Source organism: Diceros bicornis, chromosome 8 (assembly GCF_020826845.1).
Source record: "Diceros bicornis minor isolate mBicDic1 chromosome 8, mDicBic1.mat.cur, whole genome shotgun sequence".
In the NCBI taxonomy this organism is placed as follows: Eukaryota; Metazoa; Chordata; class Mammalia; order Perissodactyla; family Rhinocerotidae; genus Diceros; species Diceros bicornis.
In genome coordinates this window covers 85,022,784-85,040,517 of record NC_080747.1, presented here as the reverse complement: position 1 = coordinate 85,040,517, position 17,734 = coordinate 85,022,784, and the positions used below count along the sequence as shown (strand labels likewise).

Genomic DNA, 17,734 nt, shown 5'->3' with positions numbered 1-17,734 from the left:
AAGCATACATTTAGGCCAAGGAGGACTGGGAAGTCACTTTGGTTTGAGAGAAAACAGAAAAGCTGAGAAGGAGGCAAGATAGGAGACTGGTATAGAAGACTGGTGGGGCCTAGACAGGCAGCAGGAGGGGAAAGTGCCCAGGACAGGGGGAGGGAGCGTCCCTGGACAGCAGGATCCTAGTTGCCTCCTGCCAGTGTGGCCCTTAGCCAGAGAGGCTGGCCCAGGTCTCCTGGCTCCCAACACCCAGCATCCAGGCTCTGGTTCTGCCCAAGCAGTTTCAATCTCCTTTCCTCACCTGAAATCTGCATGTGCCCATCGGGCAGCCTCACGGAGTCTCTAGCTAACTTCTCTCGCTGCAATATCTGAAGACTTCTGTAACAGAGTTCCTCAGGTTGCTTTTGAGCCCACCTAATTTCTATTTAAACCTGATCTGGGCAAAACTCTTTGGTGTTCCCTGTCTTCCTCACTTTGAGCCGTCTTTCTGTTTTTGAAAGACCTTTTTCCTCCTCAAGCAACCTTTTTACCTTTTTGGATTCTGATTTCAGCACCCTTTGTTTGATATACGTTTAATCTAGATGTTGTCAAAATGTGTTTCAGCAGACTTCAAAATTCTCGTAAATTATTGGCTTTTCAAACTTAATTTTTTTCAATTTTATTTTTCTTGACAGATGTGATGTATTTACACTAGGTTCTCCCTCTAAAATGGATCGACTCTTTGACAGATTTCTTAAGTTTAAAGTTTGCCTTCCCCCAGCAGGATGCTGAATTTCACTGTGGGGTGATTGCTATTATACCCACAGATCAGGGATTCTAATTCATAAAAGAACATTCCCAAGTAATGAACTTTTAGGATATTATCTACAAAGATGTTCTGTTGTATTTTCGCTACTATTAACATTGTTAGAAATAACACAACACACACACACATACAAACAATGGATTTTTCTGTAGTCGTCTCCTTAATATTTCTGCTTACCTGGTAGAGATCATTTCTCATGTTGATAATGTCATCAGAAACCAAACCAGATGTGACTTCTAGCAGGTCCCTCACAAGTTGAGCATGAAGGTGGATGATTGCTAAGTGTAAGACACTGGAACGAAAACATGGCAGTAATAATCAACTAAAATGTTAATGAAAAAAAGATTCCCAAGATACGATTACACTTGCAGACTGAATCTGGCTCTCATACCTAGCTTTCTTTGGCCCCCAAATGTTGTGCATCTATAAAATGTCTTGACTCTGAGGTGGGTGATGCTCTACTGGCTACCCAAGGCTGCTACATTCATTTATCGTGCCTGCCTGGTCTCTGGGGACATAGAGGTTTGACCCCTTGAGGTGTAAAGGTGCCTGGGCTTTGAGGCAGAGAGACCTAAGTTCAAATCCCATCTCTGCCTCTGTGCTATGGTTTTGGGGCATTTTCTCCTCTAACTTTTCCCTGACATACAGATGACGTATGTAAAATGCCTGAACTAGGATCTGTTCAGAAAAAATGTAGTTACCTCACCTAGTCCTGCTACCCTCCTCCAAAATACAGTGTGGTAGCTTTTGAAGATCTTTCTAGATCCCAGAGGGGAGAATCGAGTCAGGCTTTTAACTACTGGGAGAAGACTCTCGAGGCAAACTTTTGAAGAAACAATGTCACTTCTCCTCCACAAATATTCCCTCTGCCTGGAGTGGTTTTGCTCCTCTTCTCTGCCTGGACAATGCCTCTCCATCCTTCATATTTCACTTCAAACCTTACATCCTTGGAGAAGACTTTCCCAACTCCCTTGGCAGTGCAAGTTGTCTCCCCTCAAGTTCACTGCTTGGCTGGGCACCTGCAGTTTTTGATACCTCGTTATCCCTCTCTGGCCTGTGATCTGCTTGGAGGCTGCAGCCCCACAGCCCTGGCACACAGTTTAGGCACTAAAATAAGGATGACAGAACAAACCTAGGGGGTTACACTAATGAGGCTGAAAATATTGGTGGATGCCAAGCATCACTCCTAGGGAATAAAATTTTTTTAATTGTTAAAAAAACTTACTACAAAAATTAATTTGAAATGACTCAACAACACAACAATAAAAGTGGCTCCTATTGATTTAGAGCTTCTACTTACCAGACTATACTAAGCACTTAACGTATATTATCTTATTTATCAAAACAACAATTCTATGAGGTAGGGAATATTATCCTCATTTTTCAGATGATGAAACTGAGACTTACAGGTGTAACACAACTCAACCCAGGTCACATAGCTAGTGAGTGGTGACACTGGGCTTTAAGCCCAGCTCTGTCTTGCTCCAAAGCCATCTCTTAATCCCTTAAACCATCCTACTTCAGGGGTGTACGTGCACTACTCTGTCGAGTTGTGGATGAACATCTAAGAGGATGAATACTCCAAAGTAGGGATAGATTACGACGCAGAGCACAAAGTATCACACGGTGTCAGTACATCTGGGATTTGAGGCAGAGGCTGGGTTTTCTCTAATTTAAAGATATTAGGTGTCATTTTATTCAGGCCACTTTCTTAGCAATAACAAGTATATTTTACTTGGGATTAACATGGGCACAGGAGGGCCTAAAACACTAAATTGTGATTTCATGACTTGAGAGGTATTTTTAAATGAATGATTTCAGGTTTCACTATCGTCTCTTGAGATGTGAGGCTGGAAGAGGACTCCTGAGAAGGAAGAGGACGTCTGACACACACATGATGCACAAATACCAAGAAAAAGGTCATACTTCAAAAACTGCCTAAAAATTTCCATGTGCAGCTCAGCATTTCATAGCAGAAGTACAGTCTCCCTCCCCCATAAGTCCTCACACCCTCATGGGAATTTCCCCAATACCAGAATTTTTTATTTTATTTTTTTATTGTATTTTCTGTGATGACTAATGGCCACAGGATTCAGACCATTAGCTGAATATGACAAGCTCAATGAAAACAAGAGGCCTGAGCTGTGAAGGCCAAAAGCTATCCCTTGTCTACATCCTTACGAGGATTCCTCTTTGGTCTTCCCAAGTCGCACCTCTCTGGCCTCTAGGTGTGGCAAGCTCCGAGGCTGCCTGCAGGAGCGTGCTCGGGGTCTCAGGAGGGGCTGTAAGTATTCATTTCCTGCGTGGGCAGGGAAGGCCACCTCCTCGGCCCCTCCACACATGGCCAGGGTGTTTCAGACCTGTCTGTGCCTTCCCCTCAATGCACCCACTTGAATGCACGAGCCTTGTATCCCTTTCTACAATGCTCCCTTCAAACACCAGCTGTCTCTTTCTAACTCGTATGTGCTCCTCTTAGATGTGTCAATTAGGCAGGTCCCTAAAAACGTCACTTGAAATGCTGCTGTCCTGTCTAACTGCTTTCTCTTGTGTGTTATATGCTATTGAATGCTAATTGGATTATTTAATCCTGTAAAAAACATTCTGCTGTTCATGACATTACACAAAGAAGGTTGTACTGGTTCCTCTCATACTGTATAACAAGGCCAGTGGTTATACCACATCCTTGGTTACGCTGCAAGGAATGAGAACAAAGGTCTCTGTTTGAAACCCTGAGGTTGGCACTTTCCTAAAGCATTTGGTTCAGGTTTTAAACTGAGGTTTTAAACACAGCGCTCAAGAGCTCTTCCACAGAAAAGGATTTCTCACTACTGACATTATTTTAGGAAGGTTTTAGGTAAGGCACTTGACTTGAATCTGAGGGCTCCTATCTTTTGTTATTTTTACAGGCTTTTGAGATCATTTGAGAAGTCTCAATGAAAGGACTAAGAGAACTGTTTTAGAAAGAAGCCAAGTGGCTTTGCAAATATAAGCTCAGTAACAGCAGGAATGGGAGGCGTGGTGTCTGGAATGTTAGCCTCCCACACAACGTGGGGTGGAGCAGTCACAGAGTCGGATCCACTCACAGATGGGTGACTGTTACCAGAAGCAGCAGAGGAGGAACCAGTACCTGGGAAGGAATGACAGCTGCCTCTTAGTCATTTGGTTGCTGTAGTTGTGCCGTCTGTACTGGGCTTTTTCTTGAGTAGCCCATCATTACAAACATGCAGTTGGGATAACAAGTGCTTTGGGGATTTGGTAGGACCAAATTTCATTTTTATACTATTCCAATAAATAAAGCAAATATTATTATTCCAATAAACAAATCTTTATTAAATATTATTTCAAATTTTATTCCAATAAATAAAACAAGGCTTTTCAAAAAGCACCACTCCTCCACACACACATGCGTTTTCCTGTCCAGAGTGCTGTACTCTTAGATGAGTATTCTGGCTATACTAGATTCCAAAAGGTGAGACCCACAGATCAGGAGAAGCAAATTATGCCACTCAACCTTACTGACATGCTATTTTCCTTGAGAGAGTGTTCCAGTTACAGGACCCAATAACTTCGATCAATTCTTCTTATCTCTAGCCAGCACGCATACAATGCTTCTCTCTCTTCCCTACCCTAAAACGACACTTGTTTGCAAAAGTCCTGACTTACCTGTCCCCATTCTCATCCTGCACTGCAGTAAGATGGCGCTGGACAGCCAGCAGCATCTTCACGTCTCCTGTCACCGCGTAGTCAAAAAGGGCATTGGCATGCCTCTTGGCAAGCTGCATAGCCTTCTCTAGAAAGAGGTTATCTGCAAGGCAATGACCACATCACAGTTGAGTTTCCTATACTTGTTCTACAGGTATGGCATGCTTGAGGCCAAAACCATCAGCATCAGTGTTCTGATACCTCGACACATATCGTTTTAGTTGAAAATGCTCCTTTCAGTGCTTCTGGATTGTGTTCACTAGAAAAACCACAATTGGACATTGGCTCACTGACAAATATAGAGGCTGATCTGGCAAAGCTGTCTACAGTTTATTAGGGGGAAAGGAGTTCCCAAATGTCTGTTATTTTAAGGGGAACAATCAGTCTCCAAATAATACTGATTGGATTTTGTCACAATTACAAATAATCAATCTTTTGGTGAAATAATCCTTTATTGGAGTCTTGAACAACTCTCTTGCTAGGCAAAGTGTCAAAAAACAGTCTCTGCCACAGAGAGACAGACTCTCCATGAACTATTGGTATTTTTGTAAAGTTTGCTTCCTGAAGGTTAGGGCAAGTCAAATTGCCACCCACGGGCCAAATCCTTTGCGTGGTCTGTATTTATATGGCCCCCTGGCTAAGCATGGTTTGTACATTTTTAAAGGGGTGTAAAAAAGAAAGAATATGCGATAGATACCATATGTGGCCACCAAGTCTAAATATTTACTAACTTTCCCTTTACAGAAAAAGTCTTCCAAGTACAATCTAGGATGACCTAGACCCATGACACATACACTAATGAGTACCAGTACAAAATACACACGAAAGAGCACTGTCCCTCCTAATCCTAATTCCTCAAAGAGGATATCAGGATGAAAGCAAAAGCTCTTATTTTCAGGCAAAGTTCCACTTCAGTATGACAGTCAAGCTACAGTCTAGAGAGGGAGACCGTTCATGTTATGGAAACTGTTCTCGATTATCTGTGGTAGAAATGAGTTAGATTATCTCTTACGATCACCTAAAGCTGCATGATGATGACTGGAGAATGCATATGTGAATTTCCATACTTTATATTCAAAGATGACATGGGAAAATGTAAACCCCAGGGTGAATAAGATGAGCTGACACATGCTTTCCCAAAGGCAGATGGACGCTGAAGAGCACATTGAACTAGATATTGATGTAGCATCTTCAGATCAACGGAAAATAAACTTTCTTCCGGAAATAGCTTCTACACCTAGAACTGACCATCTCCTCACCAACCAATACAATGCAATAATCTGTGTGCTCACTTACCCTGAAACTTGGAATTCTCTTTCTTTACTCCTGCTGCGTGCGTCAGAGTAACCTCATCATCCTCATCCCTGGACTCCTTATCTTGTGCTGTGGTTTCGGTTACTTTCCCAAAGACATTTACAGCCTCTCTGTCATCACTCTCGTCACAACTTCCAGGGTCATTTTTACATGGGGCATCTATGGTTCCCAAGATAAAAGAAAAAACATCAGCCTTTTCTCAGTAAAATCTATTAGTTAAGTTATAATTCACTTTTTCAATGAAGTTGAGATAAAGGTAGGAGGCAAGTTTACTGCAAAGAGAAAAGAAAAACAATAATTTAAAATTCCTTTTAAAATGGTCATTCAATAAGTAATATGTTTTGGAGTTATTTTAAACTCTCACTTCTAGAAAACATTTTTTTAATTGAGATACAATTGACACATACATAATATTAATTTCAGGTGTACAATATAATGATTTGATATTTATATATATTGCAAAATGATCACCACAGTAAGTCTAGTTAACTTCGTCACCATACATAGCTACAAAAACTTTTTTTCTTGTGATAACTTTTAAGATCTTAAAAAACATTTATTTTTATACTTCTAAAAACTTACATCTCATTCTGCTTATTTGTAAAAGAGAAAAATGAAGTAAAGCTCTTCTGTGAATTGCAGGGAAGTGGAATTTTTAAAGTTATTGAAAGCACAGCACTTATTTTTTCCTAATGCTAATTAACCAAGCAAGTGGTAGAGACGTGAGCTCAACTCCCATTCTCTAGTGTGGGAGCTATCTAGTGCGCCATTTCCGAGCCTGCTCTTTTACTACGTTCTCTGATAGGCACTATGAAAGCACCGAGCTTTATGGGCAGACGGGCTTCAAATAGCGGTTCTGTCTCTAACAGACAGGTGCCTCCAGCGAGTGAAGGACCCTCTTGGAGCCTCAGTGTCCTCTGTCTGTAAGATGGAGATACTAATATGCTCCTCACAGAGCAATTATGAGGATTACAGTTCACGCCCGCGGAAGCACCTGGCATAAGCAGGCATGCAGTCCAAGCGAAGACGCTGTTGTGATTTCCTCGATGGGCACATGAGAACGGACGTGTGTGAACACAGGCACACATGGGTGACAAGTCACTGTGGGGTGCACTCGATGGGAAAAGGCCATTCCTAAATCTCAAAATGTCGTCAAAAGTGTAGTATTTGAGAAAAAAAGAGAGAATAGGTAAGTTTGGTGACTTTTTCATGTTTGAATGGTCAGGTATCTCTATATCCCTTTTAAATATTCTTTTCTTCCCCATTCACGCCACTTAGAAAGTAAATATATAAATATAAACATGACATCAGGAATAGAATTTATACTCTCCATAGGAGACAATAATTTTTTGGAAAAGTCTCTTCTTAATTTATTTGCATTCATCAATTTTTTTCAAGATGATAATGTTGTGATAAGTAATGATAAAAAAAACCTTTTGGCATTAATTAATTTTTTTGTTCCTTCCTCAGGATTAAAAAAACCCAAAAAACAAACGTCTTACCATGCTTCATACCAGCATTAGATTTAGTGGTTCCAGGGTGGAAGGTAATTCCGCCATATGTAGGAAATCCGTAGTGGGGAAAGCCGTACCCTGCAACGGTAAGTCAAACGCACGAACTCTCAGGACAGCTGTTTCCAGGAGGACTCGGCAAACCTCAGTAACCTTCTCTCAGGGGAGCACAGGCTTTGGTGGGGGAGGGCAGTGTGCCCAACCCGGGGCTTCTGCTGAGAGCTAGTGCGACATGTCGTGGGAGTCCTGGGACAACAGAATCGCACTCTGGCCAAGTTTGCATTTTGGCAACTCACGCAGCGCCCAGGCTTGGGACAGCACGGAGAAGATCATGCTGGAGAAAGTCTCCCACTCCCGCGCGGAGGGGAGAGGCGACGCTGAGTGCTCACCACCCACACTCGGACTTGCTGACACACAAGATAGTGCAATAACCTCTGGAGGGAAAAACCGAACCAAACAAAATACAGAAAAATATACTGACTCCTCAACAGAAACATGGTCACCACTGTCCATTCTCACGCATGTTTGGTGGAAGCATAAACGGGAAAAACTCTTTGGGGAAGCAGCAGGTATTAGATGCCATACTCTCTGACAAAGTAATTTTACTTCAAAGAATATAATTTACAAAAATAACCTAGAATAAAAGAAAAGCAATGTGGATAGAGGAGTTCAGTACAGCATTTTATATAAAAACAAGTAAATTATACTATGGTTTGTTCACTTGATGAAATATTACAAGTCATTAAAATGATGCTTAAAAAAATTATGCTCACATAAAGTTTATACTACCATGAGGAAATGCTTATGTTAATTCATTAGGGAAAAGCAGCATATATGACTCTATAGATGCAATCATGATGTGAGGATAATAAATAGCTAACAGAAGTGAATGGATTAAAATACTGTCCATAATGAGGACCACAGCTGTACTCGGGAAATGCATAAAAATACACTATAAAGTATGCACAGAAAAATAAGAAGTAGTTAACCTTCAATGGCAGGCTTTCATGTATTTTCAAATTTTCTACAATGTAGTACATACAATATGAAAACTTTTCAGTGTTTCCAAAGAATACCAAGAGAACTATGCCAAAAAAGAAAAAAAAAGAGAAAATATACCAAAATGTTAATAGAAGTATTCTTTGTATAACTGGCCTTGGGTGACTTTTTTTTGTTACAGTTTTTGGTATTATCTACATCTTGTAAAATGAACATGCATTTCTTTGAAAAAAACTATACTGCTGGAAATTTTAATTAATTTAATATATTATACTCAATAATGTCACAGCCACTCAACCCAGAGACAAGGTGGGAAGTCTAGGAAAAGAAACTTATACCCACTCCGATGTGAAAAAGCTTTAGAAAGAACAGACTTGATTCGTACCTGGACCTGTGCTTCCAGCACCCCCTCCTCCACCGCCACTGCCAAACATGCCGCCACCTCCAGCTCCGGCACCACTGCCGCCGCCGAAACTATCCGAGAAGTTAGGCATGAGCTTCTGCCGTTTCCTCTGCACTTCCTCTTTATCTGTATTTAAAGGAAGAGAAACCAGAGGAGAAAAGATTGATTCAGTTCCACTACTAGCCACAGAAAGAATATTGATTCTGATGGTATTTTTAAACATCTTAAAGGGAAATAGAAAGCACCCAAGGAGGAAGAGATGCCAAATTTCAAGAAGCATCATATTTATTCCAATGGATACCAAGACCAAGAACCAGCTTCAGAGAGACCACAGAACAGTCCACACCCAAATCCTCTCTACAACAGTTTCTTAAGTTCCCAATGTCAATCAAACTAGTGAGGGTCTAGGCTGCCCGTCAAAGATGAAGATACTGAAGATAAGAAAAACATTGGGCATTTTCACTTGGTCATACAAAACAACTAGGACCAAGTAGCTAACATATTTATCATGTATTTACTATGCGCTCAGTGTTGGGCATGAAGAGAAGTATGGCATCATGTCTGTGCTATTAAGACCCTCCAGTATAATTTCAAGGTTGGGGGAAAGACACTATAGTGCTACACAGTACATGTTAAATTCATGGTGCAAACCAGTATTCCAGAAGTTCAAGGAAGGACTTCTAGGAAGTCCATTTGGGCTGGAAAATTCTGGAAAGGCTTCTCAGGATCAACTTTATATCAGGAGAGGGCACAGGGAAGATGTTCTGGGAAGGGAAAGCAATGAAGGAAAGAATGTGTACCATGTGCTTATGAAAACAGCAGCGGATCAGTTCAGCTGAAGAGAAAGTTTAGTATGAGGAATTCTTGAGAAATGGGGCTGGTTCGGGCCACACTGTGGAGCACTGGATTATGAACCTAAGGGATTTAACCTACAGGCAGGAGAGCCACTGAACGTTTCTGAACTGCGGAATGATGCGCACAGGATGGTATATTAGGAAGATTCATCTGTCACTGGTGTGTAGGACAAAATAAAGAGTCAAAGTGAGAGGCAGAGACAGTACACACATAAGGTGGTGGAGGCTGTTCCTCAGCAGTCAGCATGATCACAAAAATGGGTGGACCCTAGAGAGAAGGGCTCTGCAGCTGCTGGTGACTGAGAGATATGGGAGGCTAGAGGTCTAGGCCCACCCCTTGACTAAAATACAGTGATGCCCTGAGACCTCTGCGTGTCCGGGTCTAGCTGCCATTTAGACTTTCTTCCCTCATTCCTCACCGGGATGCTGTGTTTCTCTCTTGCTTCTCAAGATCTGTGCTTCCCACCAGCCCTGCATTCTCTCACTGCCTTTGTGGTCTATTACTGCGTTCTTATTTCTTCCTTCTGTTTCCCTTTCTTTCTCTTCTCTGATTTTCCTACCATATATTTTTTTCTCCTTTCTCTCTTCTGGGCTGAAGGGGTGAAGGAAGATTTTTGTTTAAATTAAATAAATAGTCAATGTGGTATTCTCTTTTTCAATCAGCAGCCCAATACTTAACAACTGTCCTATTTCTGATTCTTCAATGTCAGTTTTGGTCACTGTTTATGTTCAGAAAGATCTTCACTGATTTCTAATTCTGTGGTTCTTTTAGTTATCCCAGGGCTGGAGAGAACGCTGCTGTTTACTGATTATCTCGTGATCATCTGAGTGCAGCTGAAAGATGAAGCAGGGGAAAGTAGGGTAGCAAAGCACACTGAAAAAATAATCATTAAAAAACTGATCATGTCCAGACTTGTTAGGAAGAAAAAAGCCAACATGGGTCAACTTTGAAGAAAATGTGTTTCCACTAGAAAAGAGTGACCTCAAAGTGGAGAAATCTTAACAATTTCCTTATCAAAGGTCTTGGGCAGATTTATAAAATTTCTCCCTCATCAGCTGTACCATAACTAACTAATAGTCATACTTATTACTCACCCTATAGACTGTTGATCTCACATGGAATATTAGTTCATCAGAAATATGAAACACAGGAGGGAAGCAGACAACTGATTTATCTTCAGAAATAAATGCTACCTATTGACACACTTTCTAGCAAAGAGATCATTTGGCATTTGCTATACACTCCTTTTGACATACAAAACAGAGATATTCACTGGTTATATTTCACTGTAAAATGGGAATTTTTAAGACTCAATTTAAAAAACATCAACTATCCTACAGCCATTAAGATTTCAATGACAAAAAACTGATAGAGAAAATTCCACATGACAAGTTTTTTAATAAAAGACCTTGCAGTCTAAATTTCCATGGAATTGATCATGGAGATTTTCACACTGGGTTCATTTCTCCTTGTGGTCTGCGTTTGGCAGTGGCACCACGGGAGGTACCATGAAACATGAACCTATTCTAGAAGGACCTGAACGGCCACTCACTACAAGCCCTCCTTTTACAGAAGAGGAAAGTGAGGCTGTGATGACTGAGAAACTTGTCTGAGGCCAGGGCAGAGTGAAGATCAGAGCTGAGGTCTAGTGAGCTTTCCATTATATCAGGCCATCATTCTTTGAGAAAGACTCCAAGATATCTTTGCTTCCTTTAATAATCGATGATTTAAGATAATGGTTTAGTTCACAAATGTAGATAAACTTTTGGCCTCTACCACCTTAGCTGTGCATGTGCCTCAAAAGTCCCTCATTCTCACTTTTCAGGTTCTAATTTGCCAGTAACGGTGCATGTATATTTCCTGACCATACTTTTCATAATTCAAAGATTATGATTCTGTTTCTTCCTAATTTCCATCTTTTCAAACTGAAAAGGCATTATTGTCTTTCTTTGCTTTTGTATAGTGGTTTCTCAAACTGTCTTCTTCCCTTGTCAATCATCCCTCTGGTGAATATTTTAATTGTCTTCCCTGGACCCAATCATCTCTCCGCGAGGTTTTTATGAGGTATAATGTCAATGGCCACAGAGGATACAGAGGTCAGGCCTGGATGATTCTGTACAACAAGAGGAATATGTCTTTCTTTGTCTAACGTCCTACTTGATGGCACCCACCAAATTACTAGCCTTTTGGATAAGGATGGCAACTTGGTTGGTCAATCAACAAGTCAGCTCTCTGATATCTAATAAGCATCTACCATGTGACATATTCTATTCTAGATGCTGGAGATCCAGCAATGAACATGAAAGACCTAAAGAATATTCTTCCAACTGGAGGTAGAAAAAAGACAACAGACACATAAATTACTAGATAAGACAATTTTACATATTTATAAAACAATGAAGAATATAAAATTAGGCAACAAGATAGGGAGTGACTGCAGGAGCTGGGGCCAGTGGAAGGTGTGTTCAATGACTACTGAGAAATGTATACAATGATCCTCTGGGTTGTATAGTTTGGACTTATTTTCATATACTTATTCTTATGTTAAGAGTCATGACCAGTCACATGTCTGATGTGATTATTTCTCCTTGTGATTATTTCATTTTGGGATTATATAATCCAGAAGGTTTTATAGACTAAGGTAATTTGTTATCTTTTTTTTTTTTTTAGGACTGGTAGACACTTTTATTTTTATTTACTTATTTTCATTTTTTTGAGGAAGATTGGCCCTGAGCTAACATCTGTTGCCAATCTTCCTCCTTTTTTCCTTATTTCTCCCCAAAGCCCCAGTAGATAGCTGTATGTCATCATTGATAGCAACCTTCTAGTTGCTCTATGTGGGACACTGCCTCAGCATGGCTTGATGAGTGGTCAGTAGGTCTGCGCTCAGGATCCGAACCAGCAAACCCCAGGCTGCCAAAGTGGAGCGTGCAAACTTAACTGCTACGCCACTTGGCTGGCCCTGTTATCAGTAGTAAAACAGTTCTAATCTCGCAATGACTCAATCACAATACATGTTGGCCATTCTCTCTATACAGCTCAACTGCTAAGTCTTATTTTTCCAGATGGTTCTTCCTACATTGTTTGTATTGCATGGAGCTTTTAGTCAATGATAGCCTGGAAAGTTAAGTGGTTGAAGCATACAGATGGGGTTTTGAACTTTCAGGAGAGCCCATCTCTAACTCCAGATTAGACAGCTCCTACTATGACAGGGTAGCAATGAAAGTAACAGTCTGGACACGCCCTTGCTGTGTCATACTCTTTTGATGTGCAGATACCACTAGGAAAGGTACATGGGCAGCCTAGAAACCAAGCTCAGCTCTTAATGTTTCTAGGCTCATACATGTGTAGGTAATCTGGGTTTCCTTCTTTTATATGATTCTCTGTGTTAGAAAAATTGACACTATTATCAAGACACATATATATATATATTTTTTTTTTTGGTGAGCAAGATCAGCCCTGAGCTAACATCCATGCCAATCCTCCTCTTTTTGCTGAGGAAGACTGGCCCTGGGCTAACACCTGTGCCCACCTTGCTCCACTTTATGTGGGACGCCGCCACAGCATGGCCTGGCAAGGGGTGCATCGGTGCACGCCCGGGATCCGAACCCGGGCCACCAGCAGCGGAGCGCGTGCACTTAACTGCTACGCCACAGGGCCAGTCCCTGAAGATATATTTTAAGAGATGAAATCTATATTTTTTCCTCAGAAAGTCCAAAAACTTTTGCCATGTTTCCCTTTTGCATCTACTTTTAAAGAATCCAACAGGGATTTTCAAATTTTATGCAGACTGAAGCATTCAGAAGACCTCGGCAGCTCTGCGGTGGGGGAGTGAAGAGAGAGGTGAGAGAGCTTCTGGGGAGGTCCAGTGGGCAGGGCTCTCCTCCACCACAACCAGACTCTATCTGGCCCATATACCGGGATTTGTGTGAAATTTCACGTGGAGAAACCAAAAGGCCCCTCTGCTGACAAGGTTTTCAAACCACCAGTAACAGAATGCACTACGAATCTGACCATCAGTGGAGAGGTCGCAACCTCAGAAAAGAAACAAGCACTCACGGAACCATCTTCTAATTGCTCCTGCCACAGCACGAATTCTAGGAAAAGAAAGCCCTCTTCCAAGATCACCCCTCACAAGTTGCCGTCATAGGACTCAGCCCCTTGTGGGTCGTGGCTGTGGCACCTCTGTGGTTTCTAGCCTCGGCCAGGACCTGGGTGCCTGTGACCGTCATTGTACTCACCTCCCTCCCTCTCCAGTCTCACTGCCCGCTGACCCAGGGGTTTCTAATGTTGTTTGTACCATGGCCCCTTTTGCAGTCTGGTGAAGTCTATGCATCTCTTCTTAGAATCATAGCTTTCAAAATGTAAAATACAAAACAGGATTGCAAAAAAACCTAATCATATTAAAGTACATTTCTATCCATGTACCCCTTGGGGGTCAGTGTTCTCCAGGTTAAGAAATACCTTTGAACAATTATCCAGTTTGGGGGCCTGTTACACTCATTCGGAGAGGATTCTCGACACTGAATTCCCCACCCTGCCCTCTCAGGAGTTCCAGTCCTGCCTTTTGACGGGTCTGTTAGGAATCTACCACAGGAACCTAAAAGGCAACATGTTTTAAACTGAGCTCCCCTTTTGCCCACCCAAATCTACCTTTGCTCCCTTGACTCTTTCACCAACACAACCGTATTACAACCTTCCTAGGCAGGGATTCCCAGAACCAGCCGTGACTCCTGAATTTCTCCTTCACCCCCCTGTCAACCAGCATCTGGGTCTTCCTGATGCCATCGCTGCACTGCCTCTTGAACCCACCTTCCCCTTTCATTCCTTGCACTAATAGCTTTCCTAACCTCACCCTTTCTCTTGGATCTTGCATTTCTCTTCTGACTCGTCTGCTGCCTAGATAGTCTCCTCAGTGACTGTATAAAGAAGTTGGAGCCATCATTCCAAATCCAAACAGGCCTGGTCACTCCCTTGTCCAGAATCAATGCAGAATTCCTTAGCTGCCCATCACAGCACTGTACAGCCCGGCCCTGCCTTCCTCACCTGCCTGGGGCCTTCACTAGTCCATCTCAGTGCTCATAACGCTCACTTCTCTCTGAATAGACACTAATTGTTTCAGCTACTGAGGTTCCCTAAGCCTAGGAAACCCTTTCCTTCTCTGTTTCACACCCACCTACTGAAATATATCCCCAATTTTAAGGACCTGGAAGAAGCCTTCTTCTTGTAGCTTCTGTAGAGTCAAGAGTTCTTGCTCCTCAGCATTCTCATAGGTGTTTATGAATGCTCTACTTTTGGAACTTACCAAATTCATAAATTTGCATTATAACCATCTAAGGAGACTATCATCTCCCCTTCTCGGTGTGCCTCTGTGAGGAAAAGAACGGTCCTTCATTCATTTTTACAGTTCTGCACTGCACAGTGGCTGAGTCTTCTGCTCTACTGCCGGAGGGCAGTTGTGGAGCAGCTGACTCTTCTACACAGCAAGCCTTATCCCTTTATCTCAACTGCCTGAACGCTGAGTTACCAATAAAAGATAGAGTCTCAGATTCAAAGACAAATTCTCAAATGTCTAAATCTCATAGAAGCTTGGTGGAAACAACATTATTTTAAATGGCTGGATTGAACTGCATGACCCCAAAATGGTATATTACTCTCTCTTTTCTAAAAATAAGTACCATGGACCCAGGGGCCAGTTACTAGGAAGCTGTTCAAAGGAGGTGACTAACTGATCTTTTCTAATCAGCTTGCCCTCTTATTGGAACAAGCACAAGAATTTAAACAAGTGTGTTACCTTTGATTTCAGGGTAGTAGAGAAAAGGTTTTGGTTCGCTAGTTTCCAAGTCAGATTTCCTCCGAAGTTGGACGAACACAGAGGCTGGTTTTGTAATGTTGACATCTTTATACTTTGGAGTCTTGAAGACGATGGCAAACTGTAGGATACAAAGATCCAAATGTTGGGTAGGCTACATTTTTTTTTCCAGCAATGCTACTCATTAAATACACTCTTTATGTCCAATGTTTAGACACAGTGTACTAAAAAATATAGCACCCTAGAGAAAGTTATAAACTCAAAATTCTATACCCATACATTTTTATCAAACTGCTACTGTGAAATTGAAATACAGGACTATGCCAATGTATTGCAAATCTTTATTATTTCATTTGTCCAGTATTTCAAATGTCTTCCTGTTGTAAATAATCATAAGAATAAAATACATTCTATACGCCTCCTTCTCCTCTTCCAAATCAGCCTTAAAAGCCTCCAAGATTATTTACAGCAACATCAGGAAGACTGGATGTGGAAAGAGACAGATGAGGAAAGCGGTACTACTGTCAGCCTGCAGCCCAGCCAACGAGGAGAGGAAACTAAACTCTGTGAGGGAGACGTCACCCAGGGTCAGTGCAATTTGAGGAGAGGATGGCCAAGACTCCAGGCCTACACAGCACATTCGGCAACACCTCTGAGACAGCTTCCTCATTAAGTTCTGATAGTGCCAGAATAGTGAGGCATTTTTACATTTTTTAGTTTGATTTTTTGACTATGTAATATATTCATAGGGATCAAGACTTTGTAAAATATAAAAGTATACAATGGCACATTGAAAATTCTTCTGGTCACTCCTGTCCCCAATCCAGGCAATTTCTACTGTGTGCCTGCCCCCCAGAGGTAAACACGGAGACGTCATTCATTTCTTTTCTATTCTTCTAAAGTTTCTTTATCCATATGCAAACATGAACATAGAATCTTTTTTATATATACTTTGTTTTATATCTATCTTTTAAAGAATTTTAAGGTTGTATCTGTGAGATCTTTCCATATTAGTTCATACAGTACTCATTCTTTTTAATAACTGCATAATATTCCATCACATAGATAAGCCATCATTTAACTGGCCACTTATTGATGGACATTTGGATTGTTTCCAATTTTTTTGTGAAAATAGTATTTCTCAATCACTCAGAGTAATCATTAAGATGGGGATTCAGTATTTTCATCTCTTAGTTATATATTCAGCTGTCACTGGGAAATCTTGATTTATCATGAAGACACCAGCCTTAACCCGAAGACTCCCTCTTTCAACACTTTTCATTAGAATACCCTTTTAACAGGTCTCACCATAATTACCCTGGTAGAACACTGTTGTGGGCTGATTGTGTCCACCCAAAATCCATATGTTGAAGCCCTAACCCCCCTAGGTTGGCTGTATTTGGAGAGAGAGCCTTTACAGAAATTACTGGGGTTAAATGAAATCCTAAGGGTAGGACCATGATCAGATAGTCCTATTAATGTTCCTATCAAAAGAGACACCAGAGAGCTCACTCTCTCTCTGCCATGTGAGGACACAGCAAGAAGGTGGCTGGCTGTCTACAAGCTAGGAAGAGAGCTCTCACCAGGAACCGACCCTGTCAGACTTGATCTGGGACTTCTAGCCTCCAGAACTGTGAGAAAATAAGTTTCTGTTGTTTAATCCACCCAGTCTATGGTATTTTGTTATGGCAGCCTGAACAGACTAATACATATACTTAAAACATTTCCACCAAAGGACCCGAGGACCACTGCCTTATGGCTAGGTGATCAGACACTCAAATGAAATGTCTTGCAAGATCTCAGAGTGAACGGTCTAATAGAGGCTTGCTCATAATTCTATGATAGTAACTTTTCTGGAAGACCTGCAAGAGTCTTAAAAATAGTACTCTTTTATAATGTTAAATAAATATTTATGATTTTTCCTTTTTCATATATGGAAACTAAGTACTGAATTTTAGCAAGGCAGAGAATGTAAAATCATCATCATCATCATCCACTTACTTGTCTATGAACGTCTGTGGGGGAAAAGTCTCCAAATCCTTCCCAGACTCCACCATTCTCTTCCTCCTCATAAAATCGGATCTGGATGTCATCTGTGAACGTCACGTTTAGGTGTGTAATTTCACATGGTGTCATTATATTCATAAACACATTGGAAACAAAGCTCATTCAAAATCTTACCTACTGTGAACTCCAACTTTTTTGAAAGTAATTAATAGACTTTTGACTCATTAAAAATTTTCACAATTACTGAATTTTTATTAGTTACCACAGTAATGGGCCTCAAGTTTCACTGACAATGACAGAATACTAGTTTTACCTATTCAATCTGAGTCTTT

The 17,734-nt window shown here is 41.2% G+C and overlaps 1 protein-coding gene across 2 annotated transcripts in view; it reads right to left on the bottom strand.

The window, feature by feature from the left end:
* The window catches only part of NFKB1 (nuclear factor kappa B subunit 1), a 113,509-nt gene that overhangs the window by 14,253 nt on the left and 81,522 nt on the right, over positions 1 to 17,734 (bottom strand). For both annotated transcript variants that reach the window (XM_058547584.1, XM_058547585.1), the window contains exons 10-16: positions 17,397 to 17,488; positions 15,378 to 15,516; positions 8,711 to 8,854; positions 7,318 to 7,407; positions 5,798 to 5,974; positions 4,463 to 4,604; positions 977 to 1,091 (exon numbers count right to left, since the gene is read on the bottom strand). In XM_058547584.1, coding sequence (XP_058403567.1) covers positions 977 to 1,091; positions 4,463 to 4,604; positions 5,798 to 5,974; positions 7,318 to 7,407; positions 8,711 to 8,854; positions 15,378 to 15,516; positions 17,397 to 17,488 — 899 coding nt within the window. The remainder of the gene's footprint in view (positions 1 to 976; positions 1,092 to 4,462; positions 4,605 to 5,797; positions 5,975 to 7,317; positions 7,408 to 8,710; positions 8,855 to 15,377; positions 15,517 to 17,396; positions 17,489 to 17,734) is intronic.